A 19,179-nucleotide genomic window follows, 5' to 3' on the forward strand; every position below is an offset into this window, starting at 1 on the left:
CAGCTAGGAAGGGCTCAGTTTGCTGGCATGTGCAATTGGTGCATGGTCCCCTCCACCAGCAGAGGCATGGACCGACATCTCTTTGTCTCACAGTTAAGCTCTGGTGGCCAGAAACGCACAGATTGGATCTGTGGTTCAGTCTCACCCCTGAGACTTCCATGTCACCTGTCCATCACTTAAGCCAGGATGAATTCAGCTCTGGAGTGCTCAAGCCACTCTTAATCTCCAGACCAGTGAACTGTGCCACTGGTTCACTCTTGGGTCCTGTTTCCTCCAGTATCGCCGTTACTGTGGCAGATGGTATGACAGTAGAAACCCTCCACCTTCCCCCTCCGCCTCCCCCCACCTCTCCCTCTCCCCCCACATGGTCCACTGAGCCTCTGTCCTTGATGCTAGGTCAGATTCCTGCACAGGCCTCGGAGGGACTCCATATTCAGGGTTTTTAAAGGTTATGGTCATGCTCAGTCATTTCCAAAGAGTAGGGCAGACAAGTCCACCCCAGCTCTCCCACTAGTGGAGAACACTGTTCCTGGGCTCAGACCATCCATCCATCCTTCATCTCCCTGGTGCTGAGTTACTCTGTGGGGAACTGTGGAGTCCTGACAGACAAAGATCCTTAACTTCAGCTTCATCCATCAGAAAATATCTAATCAAAGTAACCCACACCTGGTGAAAGGGACTGAGTCTTGGTTTACCCAGGTGGGTGTTCCTTTGACCCTTCAAAATTTGTCATGTCCAACATCATCTTTACAAATCATAAGGCCATTTGCAGCCCCCAAAGTCATGACAATAGGTATGTATGAGCTCAACACATGCATCAATATGAGGGTCTCTCAACTGTTCTGGAGATTTAAAAGGAAGATTTCCATGTGATGGTCAGGGACATTTCTGACTGCTTCTCTCCCCACAGTTACAGTTCTACACCCCCAGATATTTTGGTCCACAGGCTGCTAGGCACCCAAGAGTCTTCCATGGGGAAACTGCTTTGTATTTGTATTGTGACGGTGACTTTTGTCACCAGGGAGCACCAAGGGAAGTGTGTATGCAAGTGGGAAGAAGGGGAAGGGAGGAGGGGTGCCGAGCACCCCAGGAGGCACACTGTCCTCAGCCATGAGGGGTGAAGGGTCCCTGCAGAGCCACTGAGAGAGCAAACCTGCTCGGTAATGCCCTGCAGAGTCTGGCATCTATCAGGGAGTTGGATGATGGAAACAATGAAAAGGGACCCGATACAATAAAGGGGCCCTTGGTGTGCGGGTGTGCTGCAGGCTGGCTCAGCAGGTGCAGGGACTCACACCTGTACCTTTCACAGGAAGGCCCAGCCCTTGAACAGATCCTGGGCAATCACTGCTAGACCCTTGGACTATCCTGACACTGTGACTTCACCTGTGGCCACACCAGACAGCTTATGTGAGCATGTGCTATATAGTGGGGGTCTTCTGGAGAGGCCGGAGACAGCATGACAGTCCATGCCCACTGACTGACCTCAGCCAAATCCCTGGATGCCAAGCTCCCGGCCTCCCTGTTGGGCCATCCTCCATGTGGGCCTCCCTTATGGGCAGTCAAGTACTGGCTGCACAGCCTACCTGGGCAGGAGAACCAGAAGCCCGTACCTGGGCTCCCGTGGAACTGGCTTTACCTGCCTTGTACCTTGGCTGATTTTTATCTGAATCCTTTTGCTGTACAAATGGTATGTGTGAATCTAAGGGTTTTTCTGAGTTCCATGGTCTTACTAGTAAACCACTGAGCCTGTGGGTGCTCTTGGGAACTCCCAGATACAGAGGGGCACACAGAGGAGGAATCAGGATAAGATACCAATTAAAACAATGCCCGACAGCGCCTCCTTTTGTAGGTTCTCATCATCTCCTATTTAGGAACGTGGAGATCATGTAGATTCCACAGTACTGCAAGCCTGCTTAGTTATATGTAACTAAATTTTAGTTAACAATTTAGCAGTCTTTCTCAGTTTGGTAATTTCTCAGTTTCAGTCTTTCTCAGTTTGGTAATTTCTCTATCTTCCCAATGTCCTCCATTTAGGTCAGCTCAGGCGTGGTGTCAGCTCAGGCCGGGCCCGTGTGCTCAGACCCTCTCTGTCAGCTTTCCAGCTGTCAGGGTGGTTGAGAGCATCATAGGAGCTTGTGGGGCACAGACATTAAGTCTCCATCCCTTGGAGGCAGGCAGGTGGGTCTGTCATGACAGCATTAGTCACGAAGCCTCCACCTTTACTACCTGACACCAGTTTGCAGGGGAGAAAAAGTGTCACTTCTCCAAAGAACCACATTCAATGCATGGGTGATCTTGCTGGAGCCTGAGAGCTCTGCAGACGTGGCCAGGCTGGGTGAAGGTCTCGGCCTGAAGACAGGCAGGTTCTCACACTGACTCGCAGATACTCTCGAGGCACTTTTGCTTTAAGGCTGAAAGAACAAGAGTGAGGAACTGGGCACCGAGGTGGGAACACTGCAGAGACATGGGGAAACTCTGACAGCCCCGGTGACCATTTGGGATCTTCCAGAGGGCAAGCATGGGACAGTGTGCTACGGGGAGGGGGTCCATGTCAGCATGCAGAGGACCCAGGTGAGACCCCGGCTAGTCAGCAGCCGAGTGGAGGGAGGAGGGGTCTGAGCTGCCCCACATCTGCTCAGGGCTCCTTTCCCAGCACCCAGTTGTTATCTCCCTGGGTTGCCTGACTGTAAACTCATCAATACATTGCTCAGTAAATGTGATATGTTATGTGCATAGACACTTCAATGTGGCAAGGACAAAAGAAGAGCCACTGAACTATGCATTTCTAAGATATGTCTCTTTCAGAACCCCTCCCTTCCAGGGTTTGGCTTCTGCTATGCCACATGAAGGTGGTGGTAGAGGGCTTGTGAGACCAAGAGACACTGCGAGGCCAAAGGAATGAGGACAGTTTCTAAGAAGTGTTGGCATGGGACACTGTTTGATGATGTTATTTAAGGGACACAGGGAAAGTCTGAGAGGCTGAACTCTTTGTTAAAGGTAACCCCTGTTAAGACTGGGCCATGTGAGCACCCAGCTTATACCTGGGTTACATTAAAGAGGGATTTCCCAAAGAGTCTAACACAGCTCCATGATTTTCAGGAAGCCAGAGGCCCTTGACCAGATAGATAGCCTATTAGATGGTGTGATATGACACCAAATCTGTGGTTTGGGAATCGAACCTACCAGACCAGCCACTTTTGTCTGTAGAAGTGGGAGAAAAAAACCCACGTGAGTTCTGTGGGTAATGAGGCTTTGAAGCCATCAGGACAGGGAGAGGAGTTCCACTTTCAGGACGTCATGCAGCCTTCTTTTCCCGTCTTCATTGGTTGGGAATTTCAGTGTTTATCTTTCCTTCCAGTTTTTGTTTGACTTTTGAGCTTACTTACTCAGAGGCTAAGAAACTTGCCTGAGTTCACACACAGGGTAACAGTGCATGTCAGGCTGACTCGGCTTTTGTTTTCTATACTTTATGACAAACATTAAGCTCTTTGTTGGAAAATCAGAAATAGCTTAGACTCTGTTTTCTAGACCTAATGGATACCATGTAAGCTATAGCACACCTTTGGCTCTAGGCGACAAGAAGACCTCTCAGGTTCACAGAAGCCTTCCATAGGGTGCAGTGACTGCAAATGTACAGCCTCCTCAAGCTGGGTACTTACTGTGTGAGGATGACACTCTTTTCACCCTCTGGCAGATAAATGTTGCATTCTTCAGAAACCAGGAGTAATATTCCAGACAGTACCTAAAGATTTAAGTCAGAGTTGGGAGCAATCACTATCCTGCCTGGCTACGAGAAGACAGAATCCAAAGAGCAATTACGTTACCATGAATGTGTGGCCAACTATTCACAGCAAGGAATCCTCCATCCATCTTTAGAGGATATGAAAGGAAAGGAAGGGAATGGGACAGGGTAGGAAAAAGCTCAGACTTATGGGCCAGCCAGACTTACTTTAAGTCCTGACTTTCCGATATATAGATGTAAGGCAATAATGAAACCTACACTCACAGGTTTAAGGATTAGATGAGATAGCATATGTAAGGTTCCCAAGCAGTACCTAGTAGGTGCTCAATAAATGACTATGTTTTCTTGTTTGTTTCTGTGGCAGGTGGAGAGGGCAGAGTGCTGCTATTGCTAACAATGCCGTTGTGTCAGCAGGGGCTGTGGTGAAGAGGCCATTGACTGACATTAGGAAGCAGACCTCCGTGCAGCCTGTGTCCGTAGCTCACCCTAGGACCATGGGGTCTACATCTCCTTCAACCCACATCTGACATCTGATGAGCTCGCCCTAACCGTGCTCTGATTTCTCCTCCGCCGCTCTCATTCTGCAACTCTACCGTACTCTTGGGCGCTCAGCAACTAACTCCCCAAGCAAAGTTCACTGTGAGGATTCCCCAGGTGATACCATCCTCCGTTTACAGGAAATGGTAGAAGTGAGCAAATGGAGGCACACAGAGTTACTGGGTTGCCTAGGGTCACTGCGTTCAAGTGCTAGTGTTGACTCCAGCCTCACAGTCCAATCCAGGACAGAACCCACTGCATTCTCAGGGGACAGCCAATAGGTGAGTCCAGGGGGCAGAATCCAGGTGGCTCTCTAGAGGCCTTTAACACTGGGGACTGGGCATAAAAGGAGTAGAAAGAGCCAACAGGAGAAGGTGAGGCTGCCCCACCTTCCAGGTGTGAAGGGACAGGAGGAAGCATGCAGCTAGAGCAGGAAGGAAGGGTTCTGCGGCAGCTGGGACCACGGAGCTGGGCTGTAGGGAGAGTGCTTCTCCAAAACTGGAACCACGAGGAGACCACGCCATTCTAGAAACACTCCCCAAAGCAGAAAGGGCCCAGGGAGAAATTCCATGGCTTCTCCTCGCTCCTGCCCTCCATCTCCTGCCAGTCTCTTCCATTGCCTTAGCCAACGGGAAGCTGGTGGGCAAGGCATTTTGGAAAATGCAGTCTGCACATGCCGGGACCTTCAGTACAAAGCAGGGCAGAGAAGAGGCAGGGCCGAGCACAGAGGCACATGTCGAACACCACAGGGCTCCCTCTTCTCTGAGCATGGGCTCCACACACTCAAGGTGACATTTCAAAAGCAGAAGAGGCAGGATGTCAAGTCTGATCAACCCCACAGGCATTTGGTTACCACAGCTGCAACATGTCCGAGGCGCCAGAGGCGGGATCAGAGTGGCTGCAGAGCAGGAAGAGCAGTGAACCAACAGCCACGGCCACATCCACGCCAGCTACGTCCAGGGGCTGGGCAGGGACAGCTTGAGCCATCGTTTCATTTCAATCCATTCTCACAGTCCTCGGTCGGTAGGGCAAGAGGGCTGCTGCCCTTCTCCGTGAATGGTGCTCTTGAACTTGTGTGACGTTGTGTGGAACACGGGCAGCTTGGCCCAAACAAGATAAGCCAAGGTTCAGAGGAATTAAGTGACAATTCCAAGGCCACATAACTTAGAAGTGGTAGAAAGTAAATTTAAACCAGGCCTCCTGGCTTCAACCCGACCTTCCACACAGCACATGAAACTGTGTGGAAGCTTCTAGCATGGGGGCATTTCTGTGGCCTCATCTCACTCCCCCTTGGCTTGTGTGACAATGTGCACAGCAGCAAAACCCTCTAGAAAACTCCCTCCACACTGAGGACACCCAATGACCCTGGGGAGCAGCTGCTTTAGAATCGATGCTACTATGTGGACAGCGAGGGGCTGACCGAGGGGGTCCCTGAAGCGTCACACCACGAGGTGGGGACTTCAGTGGTCACAGCTGCAGAGACATGGCCCTCTCTGAGAAGCCCCAAAGCTGCCGTCCAGGCCTTAGTTCACTGTGGCAGAGGAGGCGGCTGGCAAGGAATGGAGGTTTCTTTCCTGGCATTATTTAGACATGACACAGAGCCTTCCTGAGTCCTCAGGGAAAGCATCCCCCAGGTAGCAAACAAGGCAAGGCAACAATGGCTGCTGCTGCATAAAGAATGAGGTCAGCGTGGCCTTCATGACAAGATGAGTGCTCCTCACGGAGGCTAGAGCCGCGTTTCTCCCGTAGAAAAGGCTGGACGTTCTTCCAAGAAAACCCGCTGTGGAGGAGTCCTCTGGTGTCTGTCTCCAGCGGCATTGCCAGGAGCAGAACGAGCTGGGACCATGTTGAAGCCCCTGCTGTGTACACTTCCTCACATCAGACCAGACCCTGGCTCCATGTGGAGGTGGCCGCAGCCTGGAAAGGGCAGGAGCCCCAGAATCCCGCCTGGCACCCCAGGCACCAGAGTTCATAGGCATCAGGAGGGAAAGGAACCGGAGCTTTGTCACCCTCGAAGGGGAACAGTGTGTCCCCAGGAAGGTGCTAGGGACTCTAAATAGGAAACATTTCAAAAGAGGACTAGGAAAGGGAGATGATGTGGGAGGAGGGACGTTTAGGGAACCAGAGCTCAAGGATGGACAGAATGAAGGGCTGGACTTGAACCTTGGCCCAATTTGCGTTGGATGTTCTGTATGTTTGGATGTTCTGTATGTTTGGATGTTCTGTATGTTTGGATGTTCTGTATGTTTGGATGTTCTGTATGTTTGGATGTTCTGTATGTTTGGATGTTCTGTATGTTTGGATGTTCTGTATGTTTCTGAATGGTGTGTGGAGGGGCATCTGGAGCTCTGTGACAGGCAAAGGGAACTTGTTAGTGAAAGGCCATCCAGGTGCCTGCAAGGCAAGGCCACCTGAGTGGAGGCATGTGGGACACAGTGGCTGCCATTGCTGCTGCAGCACTGTCGATCACCCCAGTGCCCCCAGAGGGCACCGCTGCCTTCCACCCCGTCTTCGCACAGCCCACGCATTTTCCTTCTAGTGGCCTCTCCCATTTTTGGCGTGGAAAACTCCTACTCCTCCATTGAATCCTGTCACTTATCTCCTGGGGGCTCCCCAGCATGTGATTCAGGGTCTGCCACGCACTTGTCACTCTGGTGTGGAACTTGTCTCTTTCTACTGCCAACTTCTTCACCAGTTGTGCTGTTTCTTAATCTCAGAGGCTCTTATTGTGCCAACATACTGATTGACACCCCTTGCTCTGGTGATTGACACCCCTCGATCTGCCACATGGTGTTCTTGTCCCACCTTCCACACTCCATGTGGGTCTATGGAACAACTCACACTTCAGGGAAAAGAGGGAAGAGCTCAGGTTAACAGTGGCTTCATGGCTGTGAGTTTAAACTCAAAACTTCTGACTTCCCCACCTGTTCTTTCAGCCAATCTCTGGGTGTTTCCAAGTGCGATGTTTTCCAAGGAGATATGACTGCAGGGTTTTGCTTGGACACATGACTTGGTTCTATACCAACTATCTTGTAATTTGTGTTTATGACCATTTCTTTCTCCTAACCCTGCGATCTTCAGGTTCTGGGCCTATTTCTGACCCACAGCCATAGCCTGGGCTTAGCCCATTGCACGGTGGATACGTTGTAGAGATGCAAAATGCGTTATTGATTTAAAAAGAGCAACTGAGAAGGACCCAATAGAGAGCAGATCCCAGGTGATACAGAATGCTCTGCTTTGTAGTTTCCCTCTTCCTGAGGCTTGGCCTTGGCTGTGGAGAAGTACCCACCTTCGAACACTCCCACCCTTGAGCCTCCGGGTCTTCCTCATTACTTTCTCTGGATGGAGGAAGCAGCCAACCAATGAGGGATCCAAGTTCAAGGCCAGAAAGGGGTGACAGGAAAAGACTAAAAACATGGACTTGGGACTTGGTCCTAGCAGATGATGGAGATCTGAAAACCTGGAGGATCTTGTGAGCAGACTTGGAACATAACATTAAAGATCCGAGAAGCTGGTCCCCAGGCCCCTGGAGCAGGAGTATCCATCTCTGTAACTGGTTCTGAATGTATAGTCAAAAATAAGTCCCAAATGACAGGACAGTAGGTCATTATTGAAGGGCAGGGAAGTGTCCATGCCTGAAGCTACTTAACTTAAAATGTAGTTTGAATTCTAATTTTATTTTTACAAGCTTCTAATTCCACTGGCAGGTGACTGCTAGGGATTTGTGGGAGTGGCTAGATAGACCTGTGCTTTGGTTACTCTCTCCTAGAAAGTTTCCTTAGGCTGAGAACATTGGGTTCAAGGACCACTCAAAATCCTCAGTGGTAATGTTGCTGGGTACACGGCACCTCTCTCAGCTCACCTCAGCCCAGCCCAGCTCATCTCGTCGCAGCTCAATCCCGCTCAGCTCACGTGCACTTACTCTGTCCAATAAGTACAGCCCTGAATCTGTCCAGCCCTGGACCTGGTTCTGGGGACCCAGAAATTAATGAGGTCCCATCATGGCTCCCAAGGAAGTGACAGTCTAGTAGAGGACACATAAAAGATCCCATTCCTGAGGTCCCCTCGTCACCTGTCTTTGGGTTATTTAATGCCTGGCTACCTTGTGGCCTGCAGAGAAGCCACACAGAATAAGCAGCTGATAAATATTAAATATGTAAAGAAGCCACTGGTTACCTCATGGTCTCTGTCCTGGGGTTCCTCTGGCTCACACAGAGGCATTGCTGGAAGAAGCGGCACAATTCCATCAGGCAAGGGTTGAGCTTCTGGGTGGCCAGGGTGAGAGGGGCAGCCGTCATGGCCCCCTGTTTGAGGAGCGGCTGCGGACACCCTAGAAGATGAATCTCAGACCAGTCAAGTCAACAAGAGTTTAGCCAGCACCTTCCCCTGGTGGGGACCTGTGTCAGGAGAACACAATTCTGCCCTGATCTCCTGTGGCTCAGAGACAGGCAGTAACCACGGTACGGATTCACACCACCCAGTAAAGCTACTGTGAAAATATCAAGGTATAGGTAGAGAGAAGGTGGTGACCGACCTCCTGGAGGAGATTAGAGAGGGTTTAGCTGAGGAGCAAATGTTTAAGAGGCATGCATCACAGGGAGGGCATTCCTGGGCAGGGGATGAGGTCCATGATGGTTGAGCAGCCGGTAAGGGGGTGACTTGCTCAGGGGAGATGGAGAGTCCTTTGAGGACGGGGGCTTAGGGTGTGTGTACCTGTGCCTGCCTGTGTGCAAGGAGGATGAAAAGCCAGGCTGAAAGGTGAATGAGGCAACCTGGATCCCCGAGAACAGGGCTCTGGGTCGTGAGTTCTCTTCCTCCAGAGGCTGAAGATTAATTATGTTTAGTGATCCAGATTTTCACTGTTACTTAACATGTGGCTTTTATAAAGAGTCAAATAATAACAGGATAAGAAAATAGATTTTTTTAGATGGATGGCTATAGATAGATGGATAAATGATGGATAGAGTGATATCGATCAGATATATAGCTCAGACATAGAAAATTGCTGAATATAGATAATTCAGAAATTACTGGATACAGATAGATGACTACCGAGGGGCGGGTGGGTGGGTGAGTGGAGGGGTAGATGGGTGGCCACGTAGAGATTGCTATGTGGTTCCACGCACAGACATGGATGTAGAGGCGGCTTGTGTCCTAGAACTTGATCTGATGAGCAGCCCTGTCTGCACCACCAGTGAGCTTCTTTAGAACTCCTGGGGGAAGGGGAGGTCACTTCCTGTGGTGGCAACCACACCTTTGTCTGAAAGGCCCATTCACCGCCCATTGCAGGTAGGAGGGGCTGAGGCAGAGCTGGGGAGATAGGAAACAGAGACCATTCAGGTCCCAAGGATTTAATGGCCTTCTGTTGACATACAAGTGAAGGGTGCCAGAATGCTTGCAGAACTAGGGTAGAAAGGTATCTGGGAGTGAGAGGCGCCTGATCCATCTAGCTTTCAAGGGCTCATTCTATACCAGTTTCTCCCAGAAACCAGCACAACAGAGGAGAGGGAGACATCTAGCAAAAGCTGGACGAATCAACAAAACCACTGAAAATCAGTCTTTGGAATTCTGGAAACTACTTCAGGTCCAGTGAACAGTTCTTTCCTCACCCCATGAGAACCAAGTATGCTGGGGGTGGGGGTGGGGGGTGGGCAGGGTGTCCTTCAGAACAGAGAAGTAAATGGCCACCCAGTGAATGGCACTCCCCTCTCTGTCAACACCACACTTATTATAAGAGCACCTTCCCTTTGCAAGGTACCCAGCTCACTGCTCCACAGATGTTCCCTCAAAGACAGTTAACTAACCTAAGTCACTCAGCACTCTAGGGTTCCAACACACTGTCACACACATTATCTCAATGCAAAATCTTGTAGGAAAGAAAAACCAGACACAATCATTGGAACTTTTTTTATGCTAAATAGTGGAGGAAACTGAATCCTGGAAGTTGAGCTTGGGTTTGAATGCCAGCACTCTAGGTCTAAAGTTATCCAACAAACCTCCTTTTATTATACTTCCCAACTCTGTCTGAAAGAAACACAAGCCTAGCAAGCAGGGGGTGCTGCTACTCACTTGAGACTTGATGGGGTACTGGGATTAGGGCTGGTTCCTCTCCAGGAGCAAATGGCCACTCTGCAGGGACATCACCTGCATGGGGCAAGAATAGTCTTCCAAAAATGAAAACGAAGTTGCCTTGGGTTATACCACAACCAGAGAATCAAAGTGCCTTCAGGATAAAGAGTTCTGGAAACCCACAGAAAATCATAGCCAAGGGGAAGTGATTTATTCAGGATCACCTGGCAACTTAGCAGCACGCAAGACTTACAAATCAGTTCTCCTGCCTCTTTCCTGTGAGAACCAGTGAAGTACCATAACTGGCATCCTCTGAGTACTGGCACCCTATCCCTGGGGTTCTGCCCCATGCAGTTCTTCTCGGCCTTGGTACAGGGTTTCTTTTCCCACCTGTGTGTTCTCACCTGTCTGTGGGTCTTTGGGGGCTGGTGCCTTGGTTGGCCTTGGCGTCTGTGTGCCAGGGGTGACCGTTCCTGGGATGAGAGGAGAGAGGGTGAGCCTGCATCTTTTCAAGGGGACCTGATTTGGAGAAGACGCCCCATGCCACCAGTCCTGCCCTATCCAACCAACACTGGTTATTAAGCCAGGTATACCAAGCAGGATATTGAGGCTGCAGAAGTGAGTCAAGAAATGGAGCCCTCCATGGTGGTGCTCCAGATACTTACAAGGGAACAGGCAAGTGCTGTCAGTAACTGTGGTACCATGTGATGGGGGCCCTTGGGAAAAAGTTAATAGTGGTAAGATCAGGTGACACTGCTTGGGGAATGATGGTGTTGAACAGGAAGTGTGCAAGTGTGGGAGCTCTGGGCAAACAGGAAATGGTATGCTTCTCATTCACCTGCGCCTTGGCGTACTCCATCCGCACCCCAATAAACTGCCTGTCAATCATTGTCATGATGGAGCATGGGCTCAGTTCAACAGTTCTTTTCATCATGTCCTTGGTTTAAGGACTGCTACAGGACCTGGTTCTTGCTGCCTGGAGCTGGCCTCTGGCACAAGAAGCACAGCAGCCTCCTTCTAAGGGAAGAAGAAGATGCAACAGAAAATTTCACTCATGCATGAAGGGGAAGAAGGGGGAGGTTCCAGCACAGTCAGTGGGCCCCCAATTCAGCTGGGGCAGGTGACGTGGACCAAGACCACAGGCACAAGGCTAGTGAGAAGCACAGGCTTCCCGGGTAGAGCAGGGAGCTTGTGCAAAGACCTCGAGGAGTAGGTAGCAAGCAGTTCTCTGTGGCTGATCCAGAGGGAGGAGGTGGAGGGGAGATGAGGCTATGAAGCAGGCAGGCGCAGAGCCCAGCTCTTACCACAGAGTGGCACAGCTGCTGTGCTCTGTCATGCTCCTTGGCAAGGACAGAACACTTCAGGGTGGGATTCCACAGGACTGTGTTCATGCCAGAGATGAGTGCTGTGATCCATTCACACACAGATGATTGCGGGAAGGAGCCCCAACTCTACAGGGCCATCCTGCCAGTTTCTAAGGTGGGTGAGAATCTGCTCCTGATTTTGTGTAGGCATCAGACTGTAACCCCTAACACAGAGGGTGTCCGTTAGCTGCCTGGATGGCTTCTATGTAGTTCTAGATTAGCCTTAGCTATACCACTGCTTGCAGTGTGACTGACTGGTTGCAGAATCGTGGAGAATTGGAGTAAAGTGGACCTGGGGCAGAAGCAAACACAAACGCATGCTCCCCTCTGGAGGGCTAGTGTCTCCTATAGCTGCCCTCAGTGCCCTGCTGCAGGAGGGCTCAGGCAGAGCAGTGGCATCGACTGAGTGCTTCCTAGGTGCCATTCACTGAACTGAACACCCTGCAGACATCACTTAAGTGAACCCACACAAGAGCTCTTACAGCTCCTGTTTCATCAGTGGGGAACAAGGACTCAGATGGTGAAGGAAGGTGCCAGGACACAGTGTGAGTGTGAGGTCCACTCCAGCCCAGGCCGTCTGAAGCTGAGAGCCTTGTGCAGAGCTCCACAGCACCACGTCCAGCTGAGTAGACCAGAGTGTGTCAGCTTCCAACTTCCCCTGAAATAGCACAATGCTTGAATAGACTAAGATGGTGCCCTGGTGTCAGGTGGTCATAAGATTAAAGCCATTGAAAGGGCATCTCTCGACCTGTTAGTGCAATTGTGATTTTGAGCTTGCAGTTGAGATATTGAATCTATATGTCTGTGAAAACTCGTTTCTCCTCTTCCTGCATTCCTTCACAAATTCAGTAGTTTGACAAACTGACTGAGTGGCTGTTGCGCTTCACAGGAGCCTTCACAGCCCCCCAGGAGGCAGAGCCCAGAGGGAGGAAAGTCAAGCTGATGGACCCCAGGATCATAGCCTCCATGTGTGTTATGATCCACTGACTGTGGGAGCCCGGGGGGGGGGGCGGGCTCTCAGCCATGCTGCAAGCAGCAGAGGCAGTTATTTTTAAGGGAATTATTTTTTGTCTGACTATAGGAGTATAAAGTATGGAAAATTCATGAAACTGGAGTGAAGGAAACAAAAATCAGAGGGACTCTACTTCCCAGCTCTAATCTGGGAACACTAAAGTTAGGTTCAAGGTTAACAAGTTGTGAATTTCTTTTTAGTTTTAGCTTTGCTTTCTATTCTCTGTGTCTCCTTATTACACATCTACACTACACTGTCACACTTGACAATGTTTCTCCTGCATTTTAGAGTTCAAATGTTCCTCATTACATGATTATACATTAATGCATACATTTACACGTGCAATTAATAGGCATGTTACATTACATTGCATATACATGATATATAAGTAATTAATGTAATAATGATCATATTATGCCAAAAAGTCAGTTCATCCCTGTCCTGAGTGAACAGTGTCAATTTCTAGTGGTTACTTGTTTAGTAGTGAAACAAGAAAAAAATAGAAAGTGATTTTACATAAATGAGAGAGGAGAGGGGGATCCCCATGAAGAGTGAGAATTCATTCATTCATTCATTCAAAGATGAGAAGGAGAGTGGGGTAAGGCGAAGAAGGAGAAAGAAGAATCGGCCTCATGGTCAAACCAAGTATTGCTCCCCTGGGTTTGACTTTTTCTGTATGTGTTATAGTTCAAAAACTTAAAAAGGTTTTCAAGACAGACAATGCTGAGTGTCACTGGAAAGGGGAGGGGTGGAGTGAGTCTCTCTTACCTGAGGTGGGGCTGGGCTGGGCTGGGCTGCTGGGTGTGGACATTGCCCCAGTAGGACCCGGGAGGCTCTCTGTGTCAGCGGCCCCTGCAGCTTCGGCAGATGTGGGTGTGGAGGAGGGTGTCTCCCAGGGGGGACCCCCAGGTGTTGTCTCATCCTTGGTCTGAGCCCTGGGCGTGGACAGTGTGGGATCCCAAGTCTGTCTGTTGGTTGTCACCCATTGTGTTCCAGCCACTGTCCTGGTAGCTGCACATTCAAAGTGACTGTCACAGGGGATGGATGCATTCGACCTCTTTGATTTATATAAAATTGCAGAGGCGTGGGGTTGCTGTCAGCGGGCAAACACAGGCGTGGGCATAACATGGACATTCTAGGCGTCCCGCACCCTGCGCTGAAGCCCATGGACCAGAGGGAACTTTGTTTGCCCAAGCAGAGAACTCCTCCAGGTCCCCTGGGCACTCAGCCAGCAAGAGTGTGTTTGGGGGTCGGTGGGCTCTGTCTCTAGTTTAAGGAGCTTATTTCTCATCCTGTGACCTGGCGAGAGACTGAAGGACTTGAGGCTAAGGGACCTGGAGGCAAGATTGAGCCCCTGCCTCCTCCAGGCTGTGAATTGGGGTAACTTCCTTAACTCTTTAGCCTTATCTTTATGATGGGGATGAGAAGAATAATAACAATAACAATCGTGGTCATAATTCCTGTCCTCAACATCACAGGATCATCATTAGATTTGTTCAGACAAATCTTCCCTAACCGACCTTTGAAAAAATTGTTAGATGTTCTCACCTGCTCATTCCTATGGTAAAAATTCAAGATTTTTCTTTCCAGTTATGCAAAACTAATCTTATTAAAGAATTTGATATCTATGAGTTAAATTGGGAACAGATGACATCTTTGAAATATTCAGATTTCCACCTGAAATGTGGGACATCCCTCTATGTATTTAAATATCTCTTTATTACTTTCATTAAAGTTTGTAGTTTTTCTTATATAAGGCCAGCATTTTTTCTTTAAGGGTTATGACTTTTCTTGCCTCTAGAAACCACAGTTTTTCATATTATACTGGAAACATTTCTAATTTGGAGTCATTGTCATGATGATGCCAGGTATTGCATGAACCATTTACGGTAAATCTAGACACTATCTAGTTGGTGGGATTGGTTCCTGCTCCTCTCCAATTCCAGTCCTCCCCGTTTCCTTATCTGCCTGCCACCTGTCCATCCCCTCCTCCCTGGGCAGCCTGTGTCTCCTGCTGCGCGGGGTGGTGGCACAGCCTCACTGGCTTGGTGACTGTCATTTCGCTGCCCGAGTCTCCCTCCCTGGCCTGGGTGCTCAGGGAGAAACAGGAACACAGGTGGAGCCTCTGTCAACACCTGGAAGATGCGTGTTTTGATGAGGGAGCGAGTGGATGCTGAGGGCTCGGGGCCATTGGTGGACAGACAACAGTGACTCTTAATGAAAGAGAAGACTCAGCTCAGAATTATTTCCAAATAGGACATGATGGGGAAGCAGGCACTTTGAGTGGCCGGTGACAACACTGCTGACTGTGTGCTCCATAGGTGGGGAGGGCGGGGTCCTGGCGAGCCCCTGGGAGCAGCTTTCCATGCTGCTGTGTGGTCACTAACGTGTTGGGCAGCCAGTGGCCGACTGACCCCCGTGGCATAAGATGCTGACTCGTTTCACTTCCTGTGACTTGCCAGAGACAGCACTAGGTGCTGGGCTGAAGTGATAACGCTGTGCCACAGTGAGCCACGAGCGTGGGAGACATGGCCCTGGGGAGGCTGGGTGAAGGGTGTCAGGAAACTCGTGGACCTTTTTCGCAACTTCCTGTTAGAAGCGTCCATGTTAGCGGTCCACTGGGCCACTGACATGGCTGCCTCTGCTTGTCCTCATGGGCCCTCCACTGGCTCATAGACATCTCTTATTTCAAGGAAGCTGGAGCCTGGTGGCAGGGGGCAGACAGGGACAAAGGTGTGGCTCATTCCTATGAGCCTGGAGGGGCCAGGAGGGAGACTCAGCAAAGCAGAGCACAGGGTGAGATCACATCTTACCTGAGCCTGGGTGGCTGGCAGAGGCCCTGCTGGCTGTGGCCGTGGTCCCTGCAGGAGGCCCAGGAAGCCTGCCTGTGCTCTCTGTTGCCTCTCCCTCTGAAGGAGCAGTTGTCTCCCTGGGCGGGGAGGCGCTCAGGGCAGAAGCTGGGTGTGTGCTGTGGGCCCAGCGCAGGGGGCCTGTCCTTGGCAGGCCTCGCTGGCTTTGGGTGGTGGGCTCTGAAATCCCAGCTGCTTCCCTGGTAGCTGCAGCACCTTTGGGGAGAAGGTCAATGGCAGCTTTGATAACTTTGATCCTTTGGACACAAAGAATTGCTGAATCACTGAAAGATCATCAGACAGCAGATATGTAGAAAGAATAAAGATCTCAAGCTCATTCCCAACAGTACCACGTGAAAGGTCAGTCTCCAAAAAAGCTGCATGATGAATCACTGCAGTGCACATGCCTCAGACCACAAAGGTCTTGACATTTAACCCGTCTCTTGAGCAGACACCAAATCTATTCAGTGTCCTCAGTTACCCCGTGGTTCCAGGACTTGTCCTGGATGAGGGATTGGTCTCCTTGACATGCTCTATGCGTATAACTAGGAACCAGAGGTGGAATTTGGGAAAATCAGGGGCCTTCTGGCAGAAATAGCTGGAAAAATGAGCCCCCCCAAAAGACAGACGTTGATAGAAAAATGAGCCCCCCAAAAGGCAGATTTTGGAGAGAAATTTACTCAGTGCTGCTGTTTGTCCCATGAGGAAAAGGTGAAAGAGCCTCCGGAGTTAATTCCACCTGACCTCCCTAGGAAGGCTTGCTTGTGCAAGTGGGCGTATGGCCTGGGATGGGCATATAGGCCAGTGACTCCCACTGGCCTATAGAGTCACCTGCTCTGGGTGGACAAAGACTGGTGTTGGATTTTGGTCCCCTCTTGTCCCTTTGGCAGGTAGCTGTGTGTAGGGAACAACTGACCCAACAGCAGGAGTTATGCCTGTAGTCTCATGACCTCTCTCTGCTTTGCTCTGGGCCCACAGACACCCCACAGGAAACGCCAGCCTAAACCTTGCTCCATGTTGGACATGGGCTAAGTGCACCCCAGCCAAACTATCACCTGGACAGACCACCAGCCACCAGGCACATCAACCTTAGTGTCCAGTTGTAAGTATGTTCCTTCTTCCTGGGCACATGTCCTTAAAGCAACACCAAAGGGGAGACATCATTGAGATTGGAGGTGGGAAGGTCATGGAAAGACTGAATAAATGAGATTCACTCAGTCCTCTGATCTGTCCTCAGAATTGGATGGGTAAAGCCAACCCACTAAATGCCCATTTTAACTTCTTACCAACAGTCTTGTCCCATTAACAAATGAAGCCCCTCCACAGGATAATCAAGAGATGCCCCACGATAAACACAAGTCACAGTAGCCACTGAAATAGAATTGGGGAACTGAATTGCTGGGTCCTTCATTTGACTCCACGAGACACTGATGAAGGACCTGCTTTGTGCAAGCATCTCTGCGAGGAACAGAAGGGGAAGGCAGACAAAGGAGACTCTCTCTGCCCTGGAGTGTCACCATGGAGGAGGCACACCTGTCAATGGCACTGTGATGCCACCTGGTGTATCAGTCCAGATGATGTGCAGAATGGTGTTCTAGGGCCACGGGATGCAGAAGACTGATTTTGACTGGGGATCCTTGGGCAAGAGGAGGCAAGTGCTAGCAGTTGACAGACACACAGGGTTCTACAGCACGGTGAAATAGGGAGGAGCTGTGACACATCGCAGCATGAGCCAAAGGCACAGAAGGCATGAGCTGCTCGCCGCCTGCAAGAAGGGCAGTGGTTCCAATGTGTGGTAGCAGAGGACTTATGGGAAAGGGAGGAGGAGACGAGGGTGGGCATGAGGGCAGAGGACGCTTCTCCAGGCTAAGGACTTGGACCCTCTGGGGCTGACTGGAGTTCTGACTTCAAGGGGACCTCATCCACATTGTGTTGGAAGACCATTGCCCTTGGCAGGAATGGGTATTTAGAGACACAGGGGATACGACAAGGAGCACTTGTTCAGAGGCTATTCGGTTTGAAGGTAGACGACGACGAGGACTTGAGCCCAGATTCTCATGCAACAGCAGGGAATCTCAGAGGCCGGGGGAGGTTTCAGGAACTTCATTCAGCTAGAAATGCCAGTTACATGGAGGGGAGAGAGAGGAGACTTAAAGGCGGTTCCAAAAGTGCCACCTGGTGACAGGGAATGGACAGGAAGGTGGGCACGTGGGGGTGCAGAGGATGGGTGGCTGGAGGATGTGCATTAGAGAGTGACAATGTCTCTAGATCTGGGCCCCAAACTAAAACATCTTAAAAGCCAAATAGTTGATGTAAGAAAACTTGTGCAAGGCAATAGAGGGCAGAGGGAACTCTGGGAAATGGGAGAACAGTCCCCTCCTAAAGGGGCATGGGTACAGCTGCCACTCAGCTCTGGTTGCTTTTTGCCATGGGAAGAATCCACAGCTGCCAGAACATCTTTTGCAACATATTCCAGAAAAGTATTTTCAGTGGTGAAATCATCTGATTTTTAACACAGGAGCTAAATAAAATGCCCCAGGACTGCATTTGTTCTCCAGTTCGGCGGTGGTCTCCACGGTAGGCATTTGGGGGTGTACTCACCCAGAACTCCAGACAGGCTGCTGGTAAATGTGTAGTTGATCACGGGGGATTTCTCTACCATCTCCCAGAAGTCAGAGAGATTCCGCCCTGCAAAGGTCACACCCATAGGAGGAAATCCTGGGCTGTCCTCTGGAGACCTGTGCTTATTGCCCAGTCCAGAGAGCTGGCAAGGGCACCGCGGCTCACCTGACTCTCCGGCCATCACGCAGATGAAGAGGCAGTCGGATTCATTGGTCTGACTCACTGTAAAATGAACCAGCACAGGACAGGTCAGCAAGGGGTCTGCAGCTGTACGTCTAGTTGAAATAAAATTTGAGCTGGAAGTACCTAGCTCAGGACGAGATAAGGGAGTAAAACTAACTCCTTATAAGGCAGCTCTGATTTTCTGATTTACTTTTGTTTGTTTGCTTGGTGGGGCTGGGGAGGCAGGAGATCGTGCAGTACAATGTAGTGGCGAAGAGCACAGTTGGGTGGCAGGGGTCAGCTTCCAGGGCTACAGTATCAACTCGGCCACTTACTAGCTATGCACTCTACAAATGACTGAACTTCTTGACTTCTCCAGGACTCAGTTCACTCACCTTTACAAGGGAAAAAATTCAAATTCCATAATCTTTTTTTTTTTTTTTTTTGTAATTCCCCAATCCCCAGATCTCGTAAGGTAGAAAGTTTTGTATGACCTTGATGGTAAAACCTGACTTGACAGATGTGAGATTGTATAGTCTTTACCTATTCCACTTGGTGCAAGGGTCAAACATTTTGCTGAATGAACATTGATGTGTTTGATCACCACAGGCTTTCCTGGATAGAGGTATTATGGATCAGTATGGTGTAGTCTCTCCATTAGACCTTCAAAATCTGAAAACTTCTGAATTCCTAAGTATACTTGTTCCTGGGGACGCTGCTTAAGGGACAGAGGACATGTGGTTGCATGCTGCTTAGAGGATTGTTGTGAAGACCCAACGAGGTGATGTGTGAAGTCCTGACTATGGCGCCTGGCAGAGAGAG

The 19,179-nt window shown here is 50.1% G+C and overlaps 1 protein-coding gene across 1 annotated transcript in view; it reads right to left on the reverse strand.

Moving 5' to 3' along the window:
• Positions 1–2,283: 2,283 nt before the first annotated feature.
• Positions 2,284–19,179, reverse strand: part of HHLA1 (HHLA1 neighbor of OC90) — a gene marked incomplete at its 5' end in the record, with an annotated part of 38,271 nt that continues 21,375 nt past the window's right edge. The window contains 7 exons of the mRNA XM_081266374.1: positions 2,284–2,411; positions 3,660–3,742; positions 8,456–8,609; positions 10,349–10,423; positions 10,753–10,821; positions 18,175–18,261; positions 18,361–18,417. Coding sequence (XP_081122500.1) covers positions 2,368–2,411; positions 3,660–3,742; positions 8,456–8,609; positions 10,349–10,423; positions 10,753–10,821; positions 18,175–18,261; positions 18,361–18,417 — 569 coding nt within the window. The 3' untranslated portion in view covers positions 2,284–2,367. The remainder of the gene's footprint in view (positions 2,412–3,659; positions 3,743–8,455; positions 8,610–10,348; positions 10,424–10,752; positions 10,822–18,174; positions 18,262–18,360; positions 18,418–19,179) is intronic.

This window comes from Spermophilus citellus (assembly GCF_964194105.1).
Source record: "Spermophilus citellus genome assembly, chromosome: 14".
Classification (NCBI taxonomy): domain Eukaryota; kingdom Metazoa; phylum Chordata; class Mammalia; order Rodentia; family Sciuridae; genus Spermophilus; species Spermophilus citellus.